The sequence below is a fragment of the Dicentrarchus labrax genome, unplaced genomic scaffold, assembly GCF_905237075.1.
Source record: "Dicentrarchus labrax unplaced genomic scaffold, dlabrax2021, whole genome shotgun sequence".
NCBI classification, from domain to species: Eukaryota; Metazoa; Chordata; class Actinopteri; family Moronidae; genus Dicentrarchus; species Dicentrarchus labrax.
The window spans coordinates 1,370,217-1,395,988 of NW_026136723.1; the positions used below are offsets into that span (position 1 = coordinate 1,370,217).

A 25,772-nucleotide genomic window follows, 5' to 3' on the forward strand; every position below is an offset into this window, starting at 1 on the left:
GCAGCACCAGAGAGGAAGACAGGGAGACACACAGGGAGAGAAAGAGAGAACCGGTCCTCCCTTCATCTATTTTTACCTCCTCTGTCGGGCGACGAGCCTCTGCACCCCTTTCTTATCCCTTCATCCCACCCCTTCGTCCATCTCCTCCTTTTTAATTAACCCTCCTCTTCTCCTCCTCTTCCTCTCTCCATCTCCCTCTGAGTCATCTCCCCTCCCCCCTCTGTCACACATCTCACCCCCCCTCCCCTCCCCTCCTCCCCTCCTGTTTTCCTCTCCCTCCCTCTCTCTCGCTCTGCCTCTCCAGTATTTTCTCGGTCGCCGTGAAAGGCAGAGCACACACACACACAGGCGGCAGGTAAAGGCAGGAAATCCTCTCTTCCTCTTTTCATCCACTCAAGAGGTTTTGTGTTTTTACATCCATTATATTTTTCTCTGATCTCATATTGATTGGCTGCTGCTCAGTGCAGGGAGGATGCAGAATGGGGCTGCATGTGTGAGTGTGTGAGATGGAAATGCTCCAGTTGTAGATGTTACTGTATGTGTGTGTGTGTGTGTGTGTGTGTGTGTGTGTGTGTGTGTTTGTGTGTGTGTGATTTTACTTCATGCATTTTCTCTGATTCCTTGGGAAATCGCTGTGTGTGTGTGTGTGTGTGTATGTATATATATAGTATATGTATGTATGAGAAGACCCTGCAGTCAAAGTGTGTGTGTGTGTGTGTGTGTGTGTGTGCGAGTATGTTAGAATGTTTATGTGTTTTAATATGGCAGGCACAGGAATATGTGTGTGTGTTTGTGTGACTTAGTTGAAAAATGGCTGTCAAGTGTGTGTATTTATGTGTGTTTGTTTAGATGTGTGTTTTAGCCGCTCGTGTGTGTGTGTGTGTGTGTGTGTGTGTGTGTGTGTGTGTGTGTGTGTGTGAGATGGGATCATGCAGTCAATTATGGTTGAGTCCTTGGAGTATCAAGTGTGTGTGTGTGTTAGATGGTTGATGTGTTTTAACATAGAAGGTGTGTGTGTATGTGTGTGTGTGTGTGTGTGTGTGTGTGTGTGTGTGTGTGTGTGTGTGTGTGTGTGTGTGTGTGTGTGTGATTTTCCTGCATGCATTTTTTTTATTTCATCGAAAATTACTGTCAAGTGTGTTCATGTGTGTTTTGGCTATGACAATATTATTTGGAAAACTGTGTGTGTGTGTGTGTGTGTGTGTGTGTTTGATGGTTAATGTTTTTTAATATGGCAGCATGTGTGTGTGTTTGTGTGTAACCTGGAAGGAAAGCACTCAGTATGTGTGTGTGTGTGGGTGTGTGTGTGTGTTTGTTTATGTGTGTTTAGGCAGCAGGAACATTGAGTCAGTTATGTCCTCGCTATAAGTGTGTGTGAGATAGTTAATATCTAACTTAGAAGGCACAGAAACGTGTGTATTTATGTGTATGTGTTTCATGTTTTGGCACTCTGTGTGACGTGTGGGTGGATGTGAATGTGTGTGTGTGTGTGTGTGTGTGTGTGTGTGTGTGTGTCAGAGTACTTGTGATAATTGCGAGTTAAAGCTATATGTGTGTATTAAAATGTGGACACATTATTAGCATGTGTGAGACTGCTCCACTTCCTCTGTGTGTGTGTGTGTGTCTGCCATACGTGCAATGATGAGCCTTCTGTTCCCCCTCTTCATCTTCCTCCTCCCTCTCTTCATCCCTCCATTTCTCTTCTCTTCTTCAGCCAAATAGGGTCATTTAATTATTTATCTCTCTCTCTCCTCTTTGTCTCTCTATCTCTCTCGCCCTGCCTCATTTCCACTCGCTCTCCATTTCGTCCTCCATCACTCTCTCTCTCTCTCTCTCTCTCTCTCTCTCTCTCTCTCTCTCTCCCTTTCTCTCCCTCTCTCTTCTTCCTCCTGGCCATTCTCTCTCTCTCTAGCTCTCTTTCTCTTTGCATATATTTATATATAAATCCACCTTTCACCACTCATTCCTCCTTTCTGTCTTTTGCTCTTTACTCTTCCTTGTATCCATTTGTCTCTCTCTCTCTCTCTCTCTCTCTCTCTCTCTCTCTCTCTCCCTCTCTCCATCCCCTATGTCTCTTTTCCTTTCTCATCACATATATTTTCTCGGCCTGGGTGAGATTAATCACGATTTTCACTTGAATGATCCAATACTGAAGATTGATCTTTGCCTTTTCTGAATTGCATGTGTGGGCTGTAGTGGCTTTATTATTTCTTTTCGAAAAGCTCTACAGAGAGTTGGGAGTTGTTTCAGACGTCCAGGCTGAACGCCACGTCTTCGTAGTCAGTGAAAAAGATGAACAAAACAACTCAACTAAAAGTGTCAAAGGTTCAAGCCAGTGTGTATAAAAATGTGAGGAGAGAAGTGAAGGTACATTCCTGTACGGAAATCTAATCACCGAGCTTGAAATTCTTTTGTGTGTGCAGATAACAGCTTAGGGTTTCGTATACATGGCAATACATACAGCGCTTTATACTTCTGTCTGAACTCAATGTCCAGCTACTAGCTGTTTGTCATGGGTTTCATCAGTGGATGGTGTTACTTCAGTTGTCAGGGAGTTAACTACAGTTTACTTCTGAATTCTGGGTCAATTCTGAATAAATTCAGCAACTATTGTGCGAAAATGAACCTTTCTGAGCTCGCTGCAGCTCTGATTGGCATTTCTACAAAGGAACAGTGGCTGAGGCTCATGGGTATTGTAGTATTTAGTGTCATTAGACACACCAAACTCACAGAAACAATTTCAAGTGACGGCCATAACATAGACCTACAGTTATCCAGGAGACGTCTGTGTTTCTGCGTCGAGTAAAGTTGAGGATATCATTAAAATAACTTTATTAGTTATTTATTAGTCAGCAATTTATTTGCACTTTAAGCAATCCTACACTCCAAAGAAAACAACTGGGTTGCTTACTTGAAGATTAAAACGAAATGTAAGTTCCCAGAGCAAATTCTGAGAAGCGCTTTCATAAATATATATTCATCTGATGTAACTTAAAGGGTTTACTCTGCTGAGTTTGCAGGAGACAGACTGGTGAAAGTGGGTCAAGGAGTGGCCGAGATCTCCTGATGTTTATTCTGTTGGTCAAGCTCCACACACAGGGTCCTACACCTTTCATAATACACCTTTGTTTGACCCTTTTTGCCATGTAAATGGACACATCTTTCAATCTTTGTGCCGCATTATGTAAAACTCTCTGCTCTAAAGACTCCGAAGCTGAGTTCACCCTGATGACATCATTTGGGTTATTTTTTCAGACTCCCTTCAGAGCCACACAAAACATTGTTTTTACAGTCTGAGTAATACTCCTCAAGATGAGAGAAGTCGGTGGAGTGCCACTTTAATCTACAAGAATCTAACTGAAAAGAGATTTCTATCCATCTTTCAACCCATTTTGTCTTTCTCGCTTTATGATTCCTTGCCTTTCTCTCTTCTCTCGTCTCATCTTTGCATGATTTTTTACTTCCTCTCCTCTCTCTTTCTCAATCTACCTGCATTTGTCTCTTCCTTCCTTCCTCTCTTTCCCTCCATCCTCCTAGCCATTATCATTTTCTGTACATCCACATACAGAGATATAATGAGAATATATATGCCGTCCTCCTTGTTCTCTCTCCTTGCGTGCTTTCATCCCTGTCTCCCTCACTCACTCTCTCCCTGGCTCGCCCACTCGCGTGTGTTTTTCAGTGCTGGTATATTTTCTGCTGAGCACTGCAGTCTCTGGTAGGTGTGGTGTGGTGCGTTCATGGGTGTCCTGCCTCTCTCTCTGCTGCTGCTGCTGCTGCCGCTGCTGTAGAGCTTACGTAACTCACAGCAACGTGCACAAACAGCACCGGGGCGAGAGACACAGACAGAGATGGAGAAAGAGAGAGGAGAGAGGGATGGAGATGAGAGTTATGAGATGAACTCTCTGAGATGGTGACAGATTGGAAAGGAGGAACATGTGTTTATGGATATGAGATGAGCGTGCTGGTGTCACGCATACATGACTGACATTAAAATAGCCACTGGTGGAAGAAATATTCCCATCCTTTACTTCAGTGAAAGTACTATTACCACCCTGAAAATACTCTACTACAAGTAAAAGAACTTGAATAAAAAAATTGACCTAAATGTACTACAAGGAGTTTTTAACTGGCTATGAAATATATGTGACCTACATAAGCACACAAGTGAGAAGATTGGCTATTTCTATATTGTTTTGCCTGCCACCGGGGCGGATTCAGTCGGATTCCCATCAATCAGATGGAACGAGGCGGTGGAAATACAGATTTTGTCCACAGGGGCTCCACAAAAAATAATTTTTACTGCTCTAAAGTATCAAAAAATGGTCAGTACTTCAGTATTATATATGATGTTTTTGGATTAATGTGTATGTTGCATTTCTGTGCTGTAGATGCTCAAGGTTGAGCTAATTTGAACTACTTTATGTACAGTAAGGTAGAATAAATACAGTACAGTCAGTTACCTTGAATTTGCACTTATGTTATTGAGCATGACAACGCAAAATGTTGATGTTAGTCTCCGTTGGATTACTAAAAAACTAGTTTATCTGTTTCAGATCTGCAGGATTTCTGTAGATGTTTGTTAACTCGAGCTTCTTCCTAGTTATAATTACAGATTTTAGGCTCACAGATACTCCAATGTCCCTTTAACGTTCTACACTCCATGACAATGACCCTAAATGACTCTAAAGCTGTTATGTTCATAAATAGATTGTGATGGAAGATAGACGGCCTCACATTTCTCTGTGCTGTAGTCATCGAAATTTTGACATCGATTTTACAGAAGTCAAAATGGAAAATACTGAATGTCACCCTCAGTTCTTCCCGTAACACCTTTCTCAAAATGACCCATCTTTGAACTGTAATATCTTCTTAATGAACATTTTGTGATCAACCACCAACACAAACATTATAGCAACCAAAACATTTCCCCCTGAAGCCTTGTGGGAAATAACTTAACTAAATAATATAACTTATCTGAGACAGCACCTAGAGGCCATTAGAAGAACAGCACCCTTAGTAAAATTAACTCACACACATAGCCAAAGAAATTCACCCCTGTACAGTTGTCATGAACGGAGAAATTAGCCTGTTGTACCAGGCCTTTGTTTCTGCTTTAAAGTTTAGTATTTTAATATGGGGGCTTATGGAGATTGACTCACTTCGGTAGCCAGCCTCTAGTGGCCATTCGAGGAACAGTTTTTGTTACTTCCATGTTGGCTTCATTTGCCAGCCACAGAGGTTTGTTTGCTGCTTTTTTATGACCAAATACATTCCCATCAGTAGCCTATGTTGCCAGCTGACATTAGCATATAGCTCAAAGCACCACTGCAGCCTCATAGAGCTGCTTGCATGGCTGTAGACTCTTAGCTTTGTTTGAAATAGGATTGAATGTATCATACCGATATTAAGGCCCTTTTTATACATTCACTGACTGAAAAAATTGAATTAGGGTAGGAAATCATATTCAACATTTTCATTGTCAAACGGCCTGCTGTGATGATGTGATCATGAACAAATGCAGAATTTTTGATGTAACAGTGTTGGCAGGCGTTCTTTATACTGCTGCTCCACCCTCAGGAGGACCTGTTTGGAAAACTGCAGTACTCTAGGGTGGGGCTTTCAAAACAGCAACAAAAAAGAGAGAGAGAGAGAGAAAAAGCCATAAAATTAATATAGGCCAGTAGAGAAAATCACCCACGCATCGATCCCCCTGACTCTCCGTGTGTGGAAGTTTCTGTGTGCTGGCGGCGAGTCAGGCACCTTATCTGCTCTTTCTTATGCTGAGCACCGTTTATACATTTTGCTGACGCTTTTATCCCCGGCGACCTACAATGAGTGTAAGAACTGAATAAGCATAAATTTGTAGGTTGTCGACATTGTAATCGACCAACAGTGGGGGGGGCAGGGTTCAGAGCTGCTGTGAAAATGGATGGAAATGTTCCTGAGTTGCTCAGAAGGATCACGTATGATAAAGGAGTGCTGAGGGAAGGAGTCAGAGGACAGGAAGAAAGAAAAACAAAGACAGGGGGGAGTAATGTGATTTTGTGGTTAAAAGCAACACACGGGGGGGGGATTTGTGTCCCGGAGGAGGAGATGAAAGGTGACAGGGGAAGCTAGAAATGTGTAGCATTTAATGTCTTCAGGAAGGTCTTACATAAACAGAATGTTTGCTTTTAGGCTGTGAGTCAGATAAACACCAGAGGGAAATTATAGAGATAATAAGACAACAAAATAACATTACATGTATCCTACACATAATCGCAGTAGTTTCAGATGGTCTGAATGCTGTTTTAATATGCAAAAATATGCACATAGGTGTGTTGTCTGTCAGATTCTAGTGTTACAAAACAGCAGGGAAGATTATTTAAAGATGGATATTTACATCAGACCACTGTACATAGACCCTAGAAAGGATTTTAAAGGAAAGGATATCTTAAAGACATTGAAGAAGACAGAGGCAGCGTTAACTGTTATGTAGGCGTTTCTGTTTGTACAGCAGCATACGTGAATCTGTATGGTCATGACAAGTTTGTGTGCAAGACTCCTGCAAAGTTAAGACTGGTGGATCGAAACATGAGAGAAAACAGTAAACTTCAATCGGTGACCAAATCCTCCAGACTAACAGGCTCAAACACCATGAGAAGCCTCAGCCCTTTACCAAAACCACATCAGTCACTAACCTATAGAACCTTTAATTAAAGGCTAAAAAACTTTGTTCTGCTTTGGTTATAGGTTTGCTTTGCCATTCTAATTTTAAAAAGTTACATGAATACATTTCCTGTAATGTGCATATTGGCTTACTGGCACAAAAATGTCTGCTGTGAGGAAGCTCTAAATAAGGTGGGCAATCTCTTTAAAATGATGTGCAATTTTTAAATGTTCTTGTAAATCAGGGCGCCACATTGTTCCACATACATTATTCCACCCATATAGACAATGTACACTGCAACATAATCAGGACATTGTAATTATAAGTGAGAGCACTATATAAGAATCATTGTAAGTTCTGAAATGCAGTTTCCCCATAGATCTGACTTCAAACGATACATCTGGCTCTCTGTAGGCAACGCACTATACTATTTTTCATTAATGAATGCACACTAAATGAGAAAAGTGTCCCCAGCAGTTGGCACACCCTCTACTGAGCCTGTTACATCTGAAAGGACAGTACAGTGACAGGTTTCTGCAAGCTAGCAACGAGCCAGATTTAGCTCCTCGCAGATCGATAAAGTATTCATACAGTACAGAGACGAGGACAGCATAAAAGGCCTTTTTTGACATATCGTTGCAGCGCTGCGTGCCTGGAATATCAATGAGGAGGAAGAGGGAAAACACCCACAGAGGAGATTAGCATGGATGATAGTGAAATGACAATAAGGACGGAGCTCTTAATGGTTTGGCCTTCAGGTTCTTGTACGTTAACGCTGTTGTGGTGATACAGAAAGTTCAAATGCATCGTCAGACAGAATTAATGCGTTTTAAATCTTGTGATGTGGAGCAGTTCGGTCTCTCACTGTGAGAAACAAAGGAGAAACCAGTCCTTTTATGTTGTTCATCACAAGAGGAGTGCACAGTGAAAGGAGTTTGTTCTGGACATAAAGCAACATTTAAATGCTGTTTAATTAAATCCATATCTGAATTCCTTGAGATCATCTGATCTGAGTATGTATATATATGTTTACAGAGGTAGTAGCATTCCTGAAGTTTAAAATGATATCTGCTAACCCAGCCGACAATCACTTAGTCTGATGATAGAATAACATTTTATAATTTGTAATGGTTTGTTTCTTGTGAATAGTAACACGTTAATAAATTGAATTTTGATCAAGAGTCAGGTCAAGAGATGTTTTCCAAAACTCACTTAGTCGATGATGTTAGTGCATAAAATATACAGTTTTAGCAATGAGAAATTTTAATGTAAAAAATCCCCATCAGTGGACTGAGCGACTTACAAAACAACAGATTTCAGCAAAAACATAAAATTCAATACTTTATAAAGGTGCCCTAAAATCATAAAATGTTGGTCCTTGGTGGGTGATTTTTGATTTTAAAAAAACATAGCGCTTGTGCTGCCGTGCACTAACCTACTTAGGTGAATGCTCTTGTGGTCGAGCTGTTTTTCAGAGAGTCCAATGGCACCCAGAGGTGCCTCTTTCCTGCATTAGCGCTGCAGGATTTTCCGAGCTGTCTCTCCCGGGAGAGAAGAAGCAACAGCAGTAAACAGCAGCGGTAGAAAGAAGATTGTGGAAAAATGTACTCCCCAAAACCTCTTTCTTGTTTTCTTACCTTATTAAACAAGGTAAAAGTGGATTTTAAAGAGAGTGTGACTACAAAAGTGCCGTGAATATCCAGTGGGGTGTGGCAGGACTCTGACGTGCTAGCTGATCATTCAGTGCACAAACTGCAGCTAAATTCTTTGAGCCATAAGGAAACAGCATTTTATAGTTATAATCCAGTTTATTTCTTATTTAGCTTGGTGCTTGGAGTGGAACACAACACTGGGGGGTTGGACTGTGAATAGGGAAGGAAGTGGTGCATGCCAGTTGACATTAATTTCATTAAGATTATTCAAAAAGAATAAACTGTAGCCTCTGATTGACAGCACTGTGACGTCTCTGCAGTTGTGATGTTGCATCTGATGAGGAGAAGCAGAGCTGGGTGGTTTTAGAGTCATGTGAAGATTCACTTCACTTTCCCTTGAAGGAAAAGTAACAGTACATTTATAATGCAAAGGAACTGGGGGCAGAAAATAAAAAGACAGTTACTGCTGCTTTGGGCAGGGATGGAAAGAATACTGGAAAATTGTACTCAAGTAAAAGTACTTAGTAAAAATGTACGACACGGTCTGCTCTAGGTTCAACAACAGCAGGTCCGCTCTCAAAGCCGTCAGACATTTTGAGCTGAATGAGGCTCTGCAGACACAACTGTGGGAGGGATTCTTGTCAAAGACAGCAGAAAACCCCCACACACCTCAGTGTAGGTGGAGATTCCTCAGTGAGTGGAAAAGTCACCATGAGCATTTAGCATTCACTATAACCCCCATCATTTTTCTGTACTGCTGGGAGCAACCACACCACCCACACCCCCTGACACAGAGCATATACCTGTCGGCTGAGTGTCAGCTCTCTGGACCTGGAGCTCTCTGAGGCTCTGACCTCCTGCAGCTGCAGACACACCAGCATCTAAAAGTTGAAGTACACAAAAAAATGAGCTACTACAGTACATTTTCTTCCACCCCTGGCACTGGGGTATATTAAGCCTGGCAGGAAGAGTGTTTTATTGTGACTTTGAAGACCTAAAGAAGCAAAAATGGCAGAATTCTCAAACATTTATTTTTTCTCTGATTTTCATTTCCATATCACAATTACTTATCTAATTAGCACTGGCTAACTAACCTTAACTAATGTAGGGAATAATGTCTGAAGTATATCTTGGGCAGAAATGTTCTCTCAAATCCTGTTGATCCCCACTGAAGTTGGAAATCTTTAAAACCAGCTCACAAATATATTTATATATATTTATTATTATATTTATTTATCCACATTTGGTGCCGTAATGATTGTTTCCAGCATCTGGACGGTGTTTTTTTGATTGAGCCAAAGTAAAATACAGTGTGTGTTTTCATGGTAATGAAGGACCAGATCACCCAGTGCAACAGTGTGACTCATTTATGTTTTTTAATAGTTTTGGGACACAATACTTATAGTAGAATCAGTTCGTTGTTGGTTTTCAGACAATAAGAACAATACAGAATATCACCTTACCAAATCCCAACCAGCGGCAGTTGCCAGCCTGGATGAAAGCAGTGGCAAACGGCTGCATAATTTACTCTTTTGCTGCAACCTGCTTCCAGAAACAGTAACTGCAGTGTGTTTGTCTGAGTGCGTGAGAGAACCCAGTCCTCTGTGGCGAGCTTTGATTTTCCCAGTGAATCTGCAGTGATGTTTCTCGTCTCCCCTGACAGGTTGCTCTTTGTGTGTACAATATAAAAATAGATCTTTTTACCCATGACATCTCTCTCTCCGTTATCTGTCTCCCTCTTTTTTCAGTTCCATCTGAAGCTGACATATCCTCCAATATAAGTGCCAGAAATGAACCGTATTTCCAACAGGATTCACAATACATATTACAAGGTAAAGCAATAATAACGCAGCCTCTTTCCCTCTCTGTGTCTCTCAGGATGTCGATCGTCAGCATCGTTGCCAGGGAGATCTTGGACTCCCGGGGAAACCCCACTGTGGAAGTGGACCTTCGCACAGAGAAAGGTGACTGCCGCCGAGCCTGTCTGCAAAATCAGAGGAACAAAATAACAATGTTCACCGGGATGATGTCTGCTCAGATTCATCATGTCAGAAATTTGCCAAAAAGCGCTAAAAAATCTTGGCAGCGCAACAGCATCTCTGCTGTAATTTTAAATTGTTTCTGACATCAGACAACCTTCATATGACCCCTGTCCAGATCAATCAATTCTCGGTTAAGGGAAGACTTGGGCTTCTTGTAGGCTTCAATCCCAATCAATGAGATGAAAACAAATCAAAATATAATTTATTTTAACTTTTTACTTATTGGTGTAATATCCGATTTACTGTTAAGAAATGGATGTTTTAGGTAACATTGTGCATATATGGTGCATATTCCCAAATAAAAGTGTGTTTTTAAAGGTCCAGTGTGTAACATTTAGGAGAATCTATTGGCAGAAATGGAATATAATATTCATTAGTAAGCTTTAATTAGTGTATAATCACCTTAATGTAAGAATCATTGTGTTTTTGTTACCTTAGAATGAGACTTTTTTATCTATAGAGGGAGTGGGTCTCCTTCCATGGTGTTTGCCAGGTTGAACCGCCCACTGTAGTTTGTTACACTTGGAATTGGACGGTTTAAGCTAGATGCCACTAAATCCAACACACTGGCCCTTTAAATGGCCAGAAACGTATGCATATACAACGATCCTCTACAGGTAGAACTGGTGCTCCACAGCATGCTCTTATTTCATATTAGGAGCTGAAAGGTTACATATGCACAGAGAGTTTAGGTACGATGCTGTTAGTAGGGTCTCAAAAGCGAAATTTTGTTTTACGAAAATTGCATCCATTGAGTTTAAATTTTCAACATTCTTTGTACGGTATGTTAAGAATAACCAACTGAAGTCTGTGTTTCTGTTTACGGAGCGAACTATCAAAATGAGTCACATCAAAACACGAGCAATTAGTCATTAGTACTTTAACAATTACACACTTTTGGCCACTTTGGTGTAAAATCCTTTCCTGTGTCTCTCAGGTGGATGACATTGCTGATATGATAATTGAATTGGAACCTCCTATAACAATAAACTTCCATTACGCAGCCAGTTGCTATTGAAACAAATCAATACATCAATACAGCAGTACATGAAAATGCTTTCAAATCTTAAAAAAAATACACTGGAAAGAACATCAGGCATTCAAAACGTGTAACAGTATTAATCTATATACTGCAAAGGTTTGGTCTAAACCCAGCAGATTTTAAAACAGAGAGGCAGAGTGTATTGTCACAGTTTTAGGTGTTTTATTTTTCTGAATCATCAGAACATACTGAGTCGTTTTCCAGAATCTTTTGGCAGACAACGCCGCAGGTCGCCTCCTCTCCGCTTACTCCGTGTTTACCTTCAGATACTGCTGAAGGTGTGACCGTGTTGGTTGTTTTCCTGTCGTACTTAACTTGGCCACACAAGTGTCTGAAAACAGTTTTAGTCATATCAAGCTTTGCTTCATCTCTGTGCTGATTGAATCCTTAGCGTCTGTCAACTAACTTGACCAATGTATTCATGCTCATAATGTGAATGTGTGAAAAAGCGTGACGTGGAAACTTGAAGCAGTGCACATACACTGAGAATGGACTTCAGCTTCAAAGAATTTAACAAGACAATTTCACTTTTTTGTGAAAATAGCATACCAGATTCAAATTAGAGCAGTTTATATACATATTAAAACATGTCTGGAGGGAATCTTTAATGTCTCACAATCATATTTGTGCCCACTGAGGTTTAAACAAAGACAAGTCAAAAGCTCTTCTCCTCTGTCCATTCCTTGCATTTTAAACTTTATTTATCCTTGTCTGTCTGTCTGTCTGTCTGTCTGTCTGTCTGTGTGACCTTCAGGTCTGTTCAGGGCTGCGGTGCCCAGCGGAGCATCCACAGGGATCTACGAGGCTCTGGAGCTCCGAGATGGAGACAAGAGCCGCTACAAGGGCAAAGGTATGGGGGTCTATTTTACATTTACATTCTTCAATAAGTTAACAAACGAGTCCAAAACATTAAAACACATCCCTGGTAGAGCCATCTACTAGCTGGCCTACGACTAACTTCTGTATCTCATGCCAATCCCAGTATATGCAGTTCATGAATGCTAACATTAGTTTTAGGGTTAAAATAATTTAAAAAGTCAGTTTAGTTTCACTGTTCACTATAGGGGGACCTGCAATACAAGCAACCCCTTTCAGATTACAAAGACCCAGTGTTAATATCAAAAGCATCTCTTAATGCCGGCTTAAAACAAAGACTAGACTTTTCTGTCCTCCTAATTGCTGCAAGATTTCAATTTCCCTTTTCTTCCCTTCATTTGTTCTCTCCTCTAGGTGTTTTGAAGGCAGTCGGGCACATCAATGATACTCTGGCTCCCGCCCTTATAGCCTCTGTAAGTCACCAAAATGTTCATCCAGTATATTCGTCAATAACCATGTTTAAATCTACAAAGTCTGGTGTCTCGCAGAGGGAGCTGGATACAGAGTTGTTCTTGTTAAAGGTCCAACATTTAGGAGCATTTAGAGGGCTTGGCTCTTCTGCAGAGTCCACCATGTTGCACCGCCATGTTTCTACAGCAGCCCTGAACAGACAAACCAAACACTGGCTCTAGATAGGGGCTTTTGCGAGTTTTATGGACACTGTAGTTTCTCCTACACACTCGGAACAGGACGGTGAGGCGAGGGGGTTGTAATCTGCAACTACACCGCTAGATGCAACTAAAATTCTGGTCCTTTAAAGGAATAACTTCTGGGAATTTGCTAGTTTTTCAGAATGTAGCTACAGGTTTTGAATATTAATCAGGGTACCACTGAAAACTGCAGTGTGAGCAGTATTTCTACCCTCCTGGTCAACAGAAAGTGATAATGTAGTTTTGTTGAGAGCTGAATATAAAAAGATTCAGTATGGATTAGTGTATTTGATACTTGATTCAGATTCAGTAAAATGGGATAAAAATAAATCTTGATAAGTTTTGGCCCATTTGCCTTGATCGCCTTTTAGTCAACACTCGGTTCAGGTGGTCGCTCTGGTTGCTTGTCCTATTTCAGCTCCACCCGGCTTTTCCCAAAATTGGATTTTCTGCTCTCAAGTGACTAACATGGCAGTAAGTGATAAACTCCGGGTTGCAAACATCGTCTCCACAGTCTGTGGTCGGCTTGAATCAGCGGTATCAGTTTGGACTCAAAATGTGAACAAAACAACCTTGTACAGCAGGTGACACTGAGCGCAGATTCAGTCGATCGATGTGCGGATGACTATCACATCTGGATGGGAAGACAGGAAGCTGTGAGAATAAGATAAAGTCTCTTCAGCTATCAGTAACAGTGTGTGTGTGTGTGTGTGTGTGTGTGTGTGTGTGTGTGTGTGCAGAGATACTGTGAATGAAAAATGACGATAATGTGTCCGTGTGAGAAACAAGTGTGAGTGAGCGAGAGCAAAATGAATGAGGTTTGTGTTTGTGTGTGTAAGAAGGTGTACGAGTGTGTGCGAGTACAATAGTAGGATTCAGATATCTGCAGCAGTGCAGTATGGGTAATTTCCTCCGGCAGCAGATGTTTTGCCGGGAAATGAATCTTGGTGATCAGTCAGGCGGGAAAAAACAGCCGAACGGCTCCGAGCTCTTGAACGTCACATCAGAGCGCATCAGACAGACGGATTGGCCTGGTTGCGCTGGTGTGTGTGTGTGTGTGTGTGGGGTCATAAGGATGATAATAACACTCAGAACTTTATTAATAAAGCACTTTTATACAGTTACAAAGTGCTTCACTGCTCACAAACAACATAAAAAAACTGATATTTTAAAAAAATCTGTCCAAACAACAGTAAAAAATGCAATGATAATAAGACTAAAGAATACAGTTCGACACTTGTTGACCAGGGCTGCTTAAAAAAACAACAACTTTTGCTGTTATTGATTATCCAACATGGTTTTTAACAACAGGGAACAGGCTGGAAGCCTGGAAGGTCCGGATTAGTGATCACATAGCGAATAATATTAAAAAATACCAGTCTGAGAACAAAAAAACGAAACTAAACCGTGTGATAGACTGAATAGAGGAGAATAGAATTAACTTCATTGTCACATACAATCATACACAGTACAACAAATATGTCCTCTCGATTCAACCTTTGCACTGGGACCAGTGGGCAGCCAGTGTACAGCGCTCGGGGACCAACTCCAGATCTACGCAAGTGCCTTGGTCAAGGGTACTGACTGGAGAAATTAACCTAAAATACATGTTTTAATGGTGGAGGAAACCCAGAACATGCAAACCCCACACAGAAAGACCCTGCCCCACCCGGGAATTGAACCCAATTTCGAACTATTTTTAACCACTGAGCCACTGTGCTCCCCAGTATCTTATACCTCTAATATCCTGACTGTTACCATCAGTGGAGGCCAGGGAGAATGGGACAGACACATCCACACTGCCAAGAATAGAATTCAGTTTTCATATGTTCAACAAAACTGAACCAAAATGTATCCAAACAGGTTTCTGTGGAAAGTTTAACACCGATACAGTGATAAAGGCTGCATATTCCTCCACCTGTGAGTGTTGTTACAGTGTGTTTCTGCATTTGTGTGTGTGTGTAGGGCATCAGCGTGGTGGAACAGGAGCAGTTGGACAACATGATGATCGAGATGGACGGCACAGAAAACAAATGTGAGTCAAAACAAGTCATGATGACTAACACCGTGCGCAATCTTCAGAGTCTACCAGCCAGCCGGAAATCTCCTCCGTTCCAGCAGCCTCTCATGTGAAGTCGCAGACATTTTGAAAAATGTTTTTTTTACCGAAGGCACGTTTATCACAAAGTGGCAACAAGAGGCATAAATACTGACGGGAACAAGACAGAGCACATGTTCCAAACAGGCTTTTGGCACCAACAACACAAACTCACATCCTTAATAAATAAATGCACTGTTCATTTATTTTAATCTACAGTCATGTAGAAGTAATCATTTCAGGCAGCGAGGTAAACAGCAGTAGAAGTAATGGTGTTGGGAGAAATTAATTTCAGCCAGCACAGGAAGCCTGTCAGACTGAACTGCAGCTGGATGTGTTGGGAAAAGATTTTAATTGAATTTGTGTCCACGCAGAAATGTACACAGTTATATCCAGGTTACAGATAAAATGAGCTCAGATATCATCTTCAAGTCACAGTGAGTGTTTATTCTATGTGTTTATTGCACAGCACTACAAGAAAACCAAGAAGACTTTTTTTTGTTAAGTTAGTAAGCCTTCTTTTTACTGATTTGAAAAATTTAACTTACCAAACAAAATGCAGCTATAAGTATAGCGTGTAAATACTAGTAAAGACGTTGACGTTTAGGGGAGTAAAATCCACGGTAACAAGTTTAGGATGGTTAAAGAATTTAAATTGATCATCTATTGGGGGAAATTAATGGGATTTACTACACCTTAAGTAAGTAAAAACATAATTTAAACTAACTAACTTACAATTTAAACTAAAATGAATATAATTAGTTTGAATTAATACGAATAAAAACTGATCTTTTGTGTGCAAAACTAAGACATAAACACATATAATATCTGTTCTCCTGTTGTTCTTACACTCTAACAACATGTATTACTGCTACAAAAATACAAACAATTAAAGAAAATCTGCCAAACCTGCGTTAAAGTTAAATTAAACTGTAACTGAAATAAAACGAAGGAATAGATTTAGAAATAATATATATAAAAGTCACATTTTGCACATAGAGTACGATGAGTTATTGACTGGACAGTAAAAGGGGAAAAAAATCATTAATTTCTGTCAAACAGCTCAGTTTGGGGCCAACGCCATCCTGGGAGTGTCTCTAGCCATCTGTAAGGCCGGTGCAGCAGAGAAAGACGTCCCCCTGTACCGCCACATAGCTGACCTGGCTGGAAACACAGAGCTGGTGCTGCCGGTTCCCGTAAGACACAAACACAACATCTACACATCGTAATGTGGAAACATTTGTACACTGAATATCTCTTTGGACAATTTCTTGAGCTACTAAATGTTTTCAAAAATCTGGTTTAAACTTCCTCTCCACTCTACTCTTCTACCTTTTCCTCTGCTTGTCTCCTTGTCTCCTGCTCTCCCCTCCTTTATTCTTCTGTCCTCTCCCCATCCTCTTCTTGTTTCCTCCTCTCTTCTGCTCTTCAGGCCTTTAATGTGATAAATGGAGGTTCCCATGCAGGTAACAAACTGGCCATGCAGGAGTTCATGGTCCTTCCTGTTGGAGCCGAGTCTTTCAAGTAAGAATTCATCTACAAAAACAATTTAAAAAAACGAAATGAAGTATTTATATTTTGCCATTTGTTTCCTCTCATTCAATATCTAAGATGAGGCTATAAACAAGAACAAACCTTCGATAGCCAACTGCTTGTGGAACAATCTGTTTTCAGTTAGCTGTAACTGTACTTAGCCAATCGACTGGCTGATTGAATTCTGCTTTGTTCTTTATAAATCTTCTTTTTTAACTCCTATCATAGCTTCCTTTGTTGTTTTCCTTCATTTTTCCCTCATCGTTTATTTCTCTTTGATTCTTTCTGTCTTGCTGACGTCGGTCCCAGCTACTCTGTCTTTCCTCTCTCTGACGACCTCTCCCTCCTTCCCTCTGTCTCTCAGGGAGGCGTTGAGGATAGGATCGGAGCTGTACCACACACTGAAGGGGGTGATCCAGGAGAAATACGGCCAGGATGCCACCAACGTGGGAGACGAGGGAGGATTTGCTCCCAACATCCTGGAGAACAGCGAGGGTGAGGAAGAGGGTGTCTTTATTTAAATGAAATTCCAACCTCAGCTCTTCTCTTTAATATCACCAGTGATTCTTGTGGGATGAAGCATGATTCAGAAATTTCTTGCTGAGCTTTTGACAATGACAATAAATGCGAAATACAAACACATGACCATTAGTTTACATTCTAAAATCAGTTAAAGACTTCAAAATAGTTTTAGTCACCAAGAAATTTCTAGTCTTGGAAACACTGTCTGTTGCTGCAGATTGTTGTCATTCAAAATGAAAATGTTCCCAGTAAACACGTAGAGGAGGTTGAATCAGTTTTTCAGCTCTCAGTAGTGTCTGCAGATCCCAACTGTGAACCCATCATGGTTTATGGAGCAACTTCTGAAGCCTCGAGTTTGCTGTTATGGCCGTCACCATGTTGGTTATTTTGGATCCAGCAGTGGTGATGCGCTGCGAGTTGAGCTGCTCTCATTGGCTGCACAGTTTCGACTCTAAATGGGACCATCATTTACTAAATGAATATCTGTAAACTGTTTACTGAGTTTATAAATCAAGTCAGAAGTTTCCCCAGAAGTAATTTCTCCATAAAACTCAATATTATAATATTTACTATTGACAATACCTTTTTGCAGCCCATGGAGCTCCCCCTGCTGGCCATTCGAAAGAATGCAGGTTTGAGACACTTCCACGTTGGCTTCACTTCACCCGGAAGCTCCGTCCACTAATTGTATCCTGTCAGTGGTACAGCCCCAACAAACTCCACTAATTGGAAGGTTTTGGGGAGCCCTGTTTGTAGTTGAACTTTAGCTTATGTTCAGTATTTCCATCTTCTATTTCTTACTTTCTATGTCTTCTTCCTTCTCTCTACCTTCCTCTCGCTCCTCAGCTCTGGACCTGCTGCAGACGGCCATAGAGAAGGCCGGCTTTACGGAGAAGGTGGTGGTCGGGATGGACGTGGCCGCCTCAGAGTTTTACCGTGAGGGGAAATACGACCTGGACTTCAAATCCCCACCAGATTCAGCGAGACACATCTCTGCAGAGGAGCTGGCCGACATCTACCAGGGCTTTGTCAACAACTACCCAGGTGGGCTACTTCTGTTGTTTTTGCTAATCTTCAGCCAAAGACCAAATATCTATCATTAACCTTTCACTTCCTCCTCTCCTTCCCAGTGGTGTCCATCGAGGACCCGTTCGACCAGGACGACTGGGAGGCCTGGTCCCGCCTGACGGCCCAGGTGGGGATCCAGGTTGTGGGGGACGACCTGACGGTGACCAACCCTAAGAGGATAGAGAGAGCTGCAGAGGAGCGAGCCTGCAACTGCCTGCTGCTCAAAGTCAACCAGATCGGCTCCGTCACTGAGGCCATACAGGCGTACGTCGGCTTTATTTCAATGTTTACAAGATTATTGCTCCAATCCAACAGTAACATTTCTGATGATTCAGCAGTATTAATAGGAATGGTTTTGTCTGTAATATTTAGTCTTCATCAAAAGACGTTTTTTGTTAAAGTTTTCTCTGGAGAGCACAATGTTTTTGTGTGAACACAAAAGTAGGTCTCCAATTTTTTTTTACTCCTATCTAAAATGTTCCTTTTGTGTCACATTCACACTTTTTACACACATATCTCTGTAGGTGGGTAGTGTACTGGAATTACTTATATTGAACCAACAGCTGCCCTGAAACCAAGAAACTGATGGAAATTGGCTTAAAACATGCAAACAACACCTGTATCTCCAAGTGACACTATGCAACTTTTTAAAGAAGAAAAAACACATTCATGAAAAGCTGAATTCAAAAGCGTTCTCATCTACTACCGGTATGCAAATATTAGGAGTTGGTTCTTGAGATCAGTTTCCATTAAACCACCGCAGAAGAAGTGTGCGCAACGAGATGATGTAATTAAAAGACGGAGCTGAAACATAAGAACAAGATTTGGAAATACAACATTTGTTTGTTTCATGTATTCATTTGAGGAATTAATTCCGCATCGCTCCACAAAGATTTAACTCACATGTGACATTTCATGTGTGTCATGATTTAAGTCTGATTGTTTTGCACTTTTTTTACATTTAGTTTTTATTGCTACACCAACGTTTCCTCCTCAGTCAAGCAGAAAACCATTTTGCAATATCTTGACTCCGCTCAGGATTTTTTTCTAACGTACAAATTGAAATGTGGATGGAAACTCCTTCAGTGCCTGCTGCTCAGAATAAGTGGCATAGTCTGACAAATGTCACTTAATGTAGAAACACATTATTAAAATGATAAATTGCTTTATCAGGAGTCCTAGAGGCTTTACAGATCTATAAACACGACTCATCAGTGTCAGTCCAATACGCTGTGAAGACACACGCTGTTAATCTCTTTTCCGAGAGAAAAACAGTCTAATATGGCCGCCCTGGGCAGGCCGGTGAACTTGGACCGACCAAAGAAGGTCATCCATCTTGGCAGAGACGACAGAGAGGCCTATAGGGAGATACAGAGAGACCCAGCTGCCATGCTATCAGTCACACATGTGGAAACACACACACAGACACACACACACATACGTAAACAGGCATGTTGCCAGTCACATCACTCATTATCTGTCAGCCATGTTGACCTTGTGCCAGAGAGGAGCAGCGGTGAACAGACCTTTACAGAAGATAAATGAAGGGCAGGAAGTGACAGGAGGTTTTTAGTATGAAGATTAGCTGTCAATCAAATATATTGATGCCGCTGACTGGGACTGTTGTGTACATGCATCTCATGTTTGTGGAACTCTTTGTGGAGAGAGTGTGTACTCCAGTCTTGAGCGTGTGTCATCAATCTCATTCTTAACGAAACGCCACTCAGGGTTATGAAGCTATCAATCACGACAGTGTAGCTGCATTATAGCAGGGGGAGGAAGAGAAGGAGGAGAGAAGGATGAAATGATAGAAACAGAGCTGATGACAGTAAAGATGATGTATTGTGCCCGTCACATGAAAGGCTTCCTGCGTCGTTAATCTGATATATTCTTCTAATAGCTCAGCAGGACGAGACCCAACGAGGGCCTGTTCATTTTTCTAAAACCTCAAGTCAGACTGCGGGCACCAACGTCTTCATTTTCACGTCTTTAGCAGGTTGTGTCAGATGAGCTGTAGTTACAAATGAATCACAACCAGATTAATTCACTCTAAGAATGAAAATGGTAAGGAGTCAAATCCGACACAGCGTTTTAACAAGAATCTGTACGCGCACACAATCTGTGCATGTTGTGCTCAGAATAAACAACTGACATACTGCATGTAGTACATCTTCAGTGGTTAAATCTGAAACCTGCATGGAAATAATATTACAGCACAATAAGTATGATCCATGTGATCAAGGGCTCAGCTGCTGCAGACTAAAGCAAAACTGCAAGAGAAAAAACAACAACCTTCAAATACAGACTTAAAGGTCCAGTGTGTAACATTTAGGAGGATCTATTGGCAGAAATGGAATATAATATTCATTGGCATGTTTTTTATTAGTGTTTAATCACTTTAAAATAAGAATTATTGTGTTTCGTTACCTTAGAATGAACCTATTTATCTACAGAGGAGGCAATCTGCAACCAACAACCCCACTGACTCCTACTGGTCCATTAACATGTACATGCTGCTGGAACTGGTTTTGGTGCTTTATTCAACATGTTATTAATGCATCATATTTCAGATCAGAACCAGCACTTGACTGTACTTTCTCTGTGTCTGTCTTTATCTCCTCACTTCCACATGTCAATATAGTGGGTTAGAAGACACTGAGAGTCAGTTTTCAACAGAATAGGATTTACAGGCAAAAAGCCTTCAGGCAGCTAGAAGCCAGTGTGAATGCGCCTTTGGATGTGCAGATAACACGCAGCCTCACTCTCACCGCTGGATGCTTCTCCATAGAGCCTGTTTTTAGTTGGTTTTGGACTATTTATAGCAGGGGTATCAAACTGCCGGCCCGGGAGCCACATCAGGCCCTTCTGGCCCAAGCAATGGTGTCAAAATAAGATTTTTATTCTTGTCTTTATTTTTTTTTTGTTGTTGTTTGATATCAATTAAAAATCCCTCTTCATTAACAATTTAAATACAAAACCCAATTCTATTTTAGGGCAAAGGTCAAAGGTGTTTGCAATGTGTGCAAAGGGTTGATAAGAAGAGAGCAAGTTTTAGGCCTTTGATGATATAAATGATCATATAAATGATATTTTATGTCATTTTCTGCTCTATTTGCTATGGCATGTCAGGACACTGGCTGCAGCCCCTACAGCCCCCTCCTCCTCCTTTCCTACAGTTATGGAAATGAAGTTCATCGAAGGGACACGGCCTCAGACAACCTAACTGTTGAGTCTACTGATGGGGAGCTAAAGGCCCGTGGTCATGTTGTGTGACCTATAAAATCAAGGAAACGCGTTTAGTCATGGAGTCACATGTTCACTGTGCTGCTTACTGTTTGAAACAGTTTCTGTCTTTGCAGCTTTACACCGCCGACGCCAGGAGGTCGTACGTGTGTGTTTTGTGAAATAAGCAATAAACCTGTCTGCCTTTTTCTCTCTGTGTCTGTCTCTCAGGTGTAAACTGGCTCAGGCGAATGGCTGGGGCGTGATGGTCAGCCATCGTTCAGGAGAGACAGAGGACACCTTCATCGCTGACCTGGTTGTGGGACTCTGCACTGGACAGGTACATACACACATACACACACACACACACACACACGAACCCTACCTGTAACCACTATATGTACAATGTATGCAAAAAGTATAATTTGTGCTTCAGACCAGCACAAAAGAAAATGCCATCAACCACTTAATGACATTTTCATAATTTGACCCGGGTCAGTATTTTCTTTAAATATTTTATGAGGCATATTCTCTGGGTTGTAATTTTCTTTGTCTCTCTGTTGCAGATTAAGACTGGCGCCCCCTGCAGATCTGAGAGGCTGGCCAAGTACAACCAACTCATGAGGTCAGTGTGCCGTGGCCATAATCTCTCAGTCTCTCTATCACGTAACACACACAAACATCAACAGGCAAAGGGGAGTAACAGATTACATGTAACTGAGTTTCGTTTCAGGATACAATTATTTTATTATTAGCTGGATTCAAATTTCAGTTCTTTAAAAAATACACACATTTTTTATGCTAAAAATCATCAGTACTTCTTATTGATATTTCTTTACTCTGGTCTCTAGTTGCCTATTTGGTGTTGATCCAAAATCCAAAAGTAAATGAAAGTAATCAAGTTACTGACTACATTTTTAAATCTGTCTCTGACCTCAAGATAAAATGGGTTTGATGGGTACCCACAAACCACTTTATGCTAATCCTTTGCAGTTTTTTTGCATAAATCTATTATTTTCTCCTAGTGTAGTTTAATATTTCTCCTTACTGGGGTCCCTAAACACTATTGGAATTGCCTAAATTGCAGATGACTGGAAAGCGGAGACACATACTTCAAGCCACCCCTGCATTAATCAGTACCCCACTTGTGCCACCCCAGTCAAAAGAGTCTGGAAACGCCCCGGTCCGGAATATGGACCTCTGTCTCCCCTTTCTGTCTCTGGTCATGAATTGATCGCAGGTCAATATGATTGAACTCCGTCATCCTCCATGTCCAGCTGCTTTATGACGTATTGATTGTTTAAATTCTAATGGGAAAAATAAATCAAGAGCAGAGAGAGAGGGAGGCCGCTAGTTTTTTTCCCAGACCGCACAAATACATTTCATCTTTTGAAATCTGCTCTGACACACACCCCATGGGCGCTCGCTTCTCTCAGTTGCAACCAGTTGCCTTGACGACAAACCCAGGACCAGCACATGTAGACAGAAGGGTCATAATCACACTCAAAGTCTGGTGATCCGAAAAATAAATGAAACAAGTCAGTTGGAATATTTAATAGAAAAATAGTAGTAATGATAAAGTCAGACGTGAAAGCAGTGTGTTTTATGGCGAGCAGATAATCTGTAGCAGGTTCTGCATCATGAACGATTCCATCAGTGAGACCTTGAATAAGTTCACCTCTTGGAGGAAATGAAAGACTGGATATTTTGGAGTAAAATTGGGCAAAATTAGATTTCTCATTATTTGAATACAGGCATTCTGTAAGAAAACTGACAGGCACTGAATTGTTTTTCTCTCTTTAATCCCTGTTAATGACTTGTTTCACTGTTTAGGTGAGTTCAGTAGCCAATTTAATATCACGTTTCTCGTTTCTTTACATTTTTATTACATTAACTTTATCAGCTACTGGCTGATTAAACCCCAAAACGGGACTTTATATAAACTTGAAGTAAGGGCTGCAAACTTTGTCTTTACAGGATCTAGACTCATTTTAAACCTGTAAAACAAAACTCTTTTGTACACTCAATGACAACTGGAAACTTGCTGTTGCTGCTTTAAATACTCAGCATTTCTTTTATGTGCTGAATTTAATATTCAATTCTCAGTATTTAAAATCTTCTGTATCTTCTTTTGGCTCCAAATCTGGCAGCAGCTCTGCTGTAACGCCGCTCTGTCTCAGTGCTTAGCATCACAGGGCTAATTGACGTGACAGGCGACAGCAGCGCCGGTGTCACCCCATGTGTCCGAGCCAGTCAGCAGCAGGAGCTGGGGGAGGAGGAGGAGGAGGATGGGGGGAGGAGGTGGGATCAGCTCAGCGTTGTAATCCCATCGGACTGCTGAGGAGACGCAGGAGAGGTGGAGGGTGGAGAGACTTACAGGGGCATTAACCAGTGATAAACGCTAATCAGTGCAGTCAAGCATGCACGCACACATGTGCACAGACACACCAGAGAGAAATGAGTTATTTATACTGAAGCAAGTTGTCATACAGTGGCAACTATGTTGTTTTAAAAGCGCTTTTCCAGAGATCTAGTGTTGTAGCTTCTATACATGTTAAGGACTTGCAAGTGACGAGTGCTTTATGGTCCTAAACAACAAGCTCCATAAACAATGCAACTGTCTTTTGATTAGACCAGCAAACAAAATGCTAAATAATCATAATTTAATGTATGTTCTCTGTTTAATTTAAAGTAAATTCATACTAAAAAAGTACGATTAACAGTGTTTATTTATTTATTCCTGCGTTGTTTTCATTCAGGCACTCAGACTCTTCCATACCATACACCTTCCTGCTTCCCCAAGTCCTCTCCAGAGCAGTGGTTCTTCTAGGGGGTTTTGAGGAAGTTCCAGGGGGTTCCACATAAAAATGGGAAATATTTTGATATAGAAAAATATATTTGACTAGAAATCAGCCCACTGAGCAAATGTATTAGGCTGACTATTATAGTTTGTCTACCAAACAGCACTGAAGAAACGATTTTAAGTTTAAGGTGCAACTGCTTTGTTCAGTGTGTTTTTTTAGTGTCCATTTGATTTGGAGAGGAGATCTCTGTGGATAACACAGCTCCCGATAGAAACCTCTTGAACGATGAACACTGAAGGAATCTTCAGCGATGTCCCCCTAGCAGCAGAAATTACATATTGTACCTTTAAGTCCAAAAAATGTCCATTTAGCAGCTCAGGAGACGGTTTGGTTTTACCTTTATAGTGGACACCACAGTGCTGAGAAAGATTAAATCTCTTACAGACAAACATCTGGATGAAGGACAGAAAGGTTTTTTATATATACACTTTTTTTGCAGCTTTAAATAACGTCTGCTCTTCGTCTCTTCTCTTCTTCTCTCTAGGATTGAGGAGGAGTTGGGCGACCAGGCTCGTTTTGCAGGCCATAACTTCAGGAACCCCAGCGCCCTGTGAAACTGACAGACGAATGACTCACACACACACACACACACACACACATCAAAACTGACAGACACGACCAACATGGAGCGAGCCATGTAGAGTGAAGGATCACACAGATTCATGAAAAAACACACGAGCAAAAGAGCCAAGCAAAAAACATGAATTATTAAATAAATAAATAAATAAATAAATTATGCACTTATAGGTAGGGAGATGATGCTGTACGCACACACACACTTACGCACACACACACACACATAGAGTACGCAGATGCAACACGCGCTCACGCACATGCAGGGGAATACTATAAAAATATCAAATCTATAAGCCAGACATGCACTGTTACTGTAGTTTTAAAGGAATAGTTCATGTACAGCCAGAGGACAGACCTGCAAAAATAAAGATTATTATTGTAAAAACAGAGTTAAAAAAAGTAGAGATATAATAGAACAATGTAAAACCGAAGCACGCAACTGAAAGAGATGAAAAAAGTCAAACTTTTCACTCCAAAAGAGGACGATGCACTCGCTGAAAGAAACGAAATACAGCAGTTTCAGGGACTGAGTGAAAAAAACAAAACTACACAAACACTTACACACTCAGTTGTGTCAGACTCTCACCTGGACACTGAAGTACCTGCACTCCACCCACTTCCCCCCAGCCCCCTTTTTGTCTCCTTTTTCTTCTCGTCGTGTCTGTTTCTCCGTTTCAGAACCTCTTTTTCTTCCCGCCCTGATGTGATTCTGATTATTTGTCCTTTATGCTTGAAGTCCTAACGAAAAAAGAAAAAAAAATCCCAAAAACCCAGCATCCCTTCGTTCCTTCTGTTCCTCCTGAATGTCCATAGAATAGCTGTGTTGAAAAAAATGAAAGAGAATAAAAAAAGAACAGAACGCTTGTCATTGAAAATAATGTGAAAATATGTGAAATAAAAAGATGTTAATTTACAATTTCAAACACAGTTAAAGGGTTTTTGTCTCTTTTTGTGTCCGTGTTTCTTGTTCAGTTG

At 41.0% G+C, this 25,772-nt stretch overlaps 1 protein-coding gene and 1 long non-coding RNA gene across 3 annotated transcripts; one reads left to right on the forward strand and one right to left on the reverse strand.

Moving 5' to 3' along the window:
- The first annotated feature begins 246 nt into the window (after positions 1-246).
- On the forward strand, positions 247-25,724 carry LOC127357434 (gamma-enolase). Of its 2 annotated transcripts, none has more exons than XM_051389660.1 (13): positions 247-355; positions 10,183-10,268; positions 12,143-12,238; positions 12,619-12,677; positions 14,880-14,949; positions 16,075-16,208; positions 16,445-16,536; positions 16,910-17,040; positions 17,914-18,111; positions 18,198-18,399; positions 21,589-21,697; positions 21,924-21,982; positions 24,706-25,724. In XM_051389660.1, the coding sequence occupies exons 2-13, from the start codon at positions 10,184-10,186 to the stop codon at positions 24,773-24,775; spliced, it is 1,305 nt and encodes a 434-aa protein (XP_051245620.1). In that variant the 5' UTR covers positions 247-355; position 10,183; the 3' UTR covers positions 24,776-25,724. The 2 variants fall into 2 exon arrangements, with proteins under 2 accessions (XP_051245620.1, XP_051245621.1); XM_051389661.1 differs by having other exon boundaries at positions 309-400.
- On the reverse strand, positions 8,441-10,173 carry LOC127357466 (uncharacterized). Its single transcript, XR_007882262.1, has 2 exons — positions 10,009-10,173; positions 8,441-9,185 (listed from the first exon to the last, which is right to left on the reverse strand). It is a non-coding gene; the product is annotated as an uncharacterized LOC127357466 (long non-coding RNA).
- Positions 25,725-25,772: the final 48 nt, after the last annotated feature.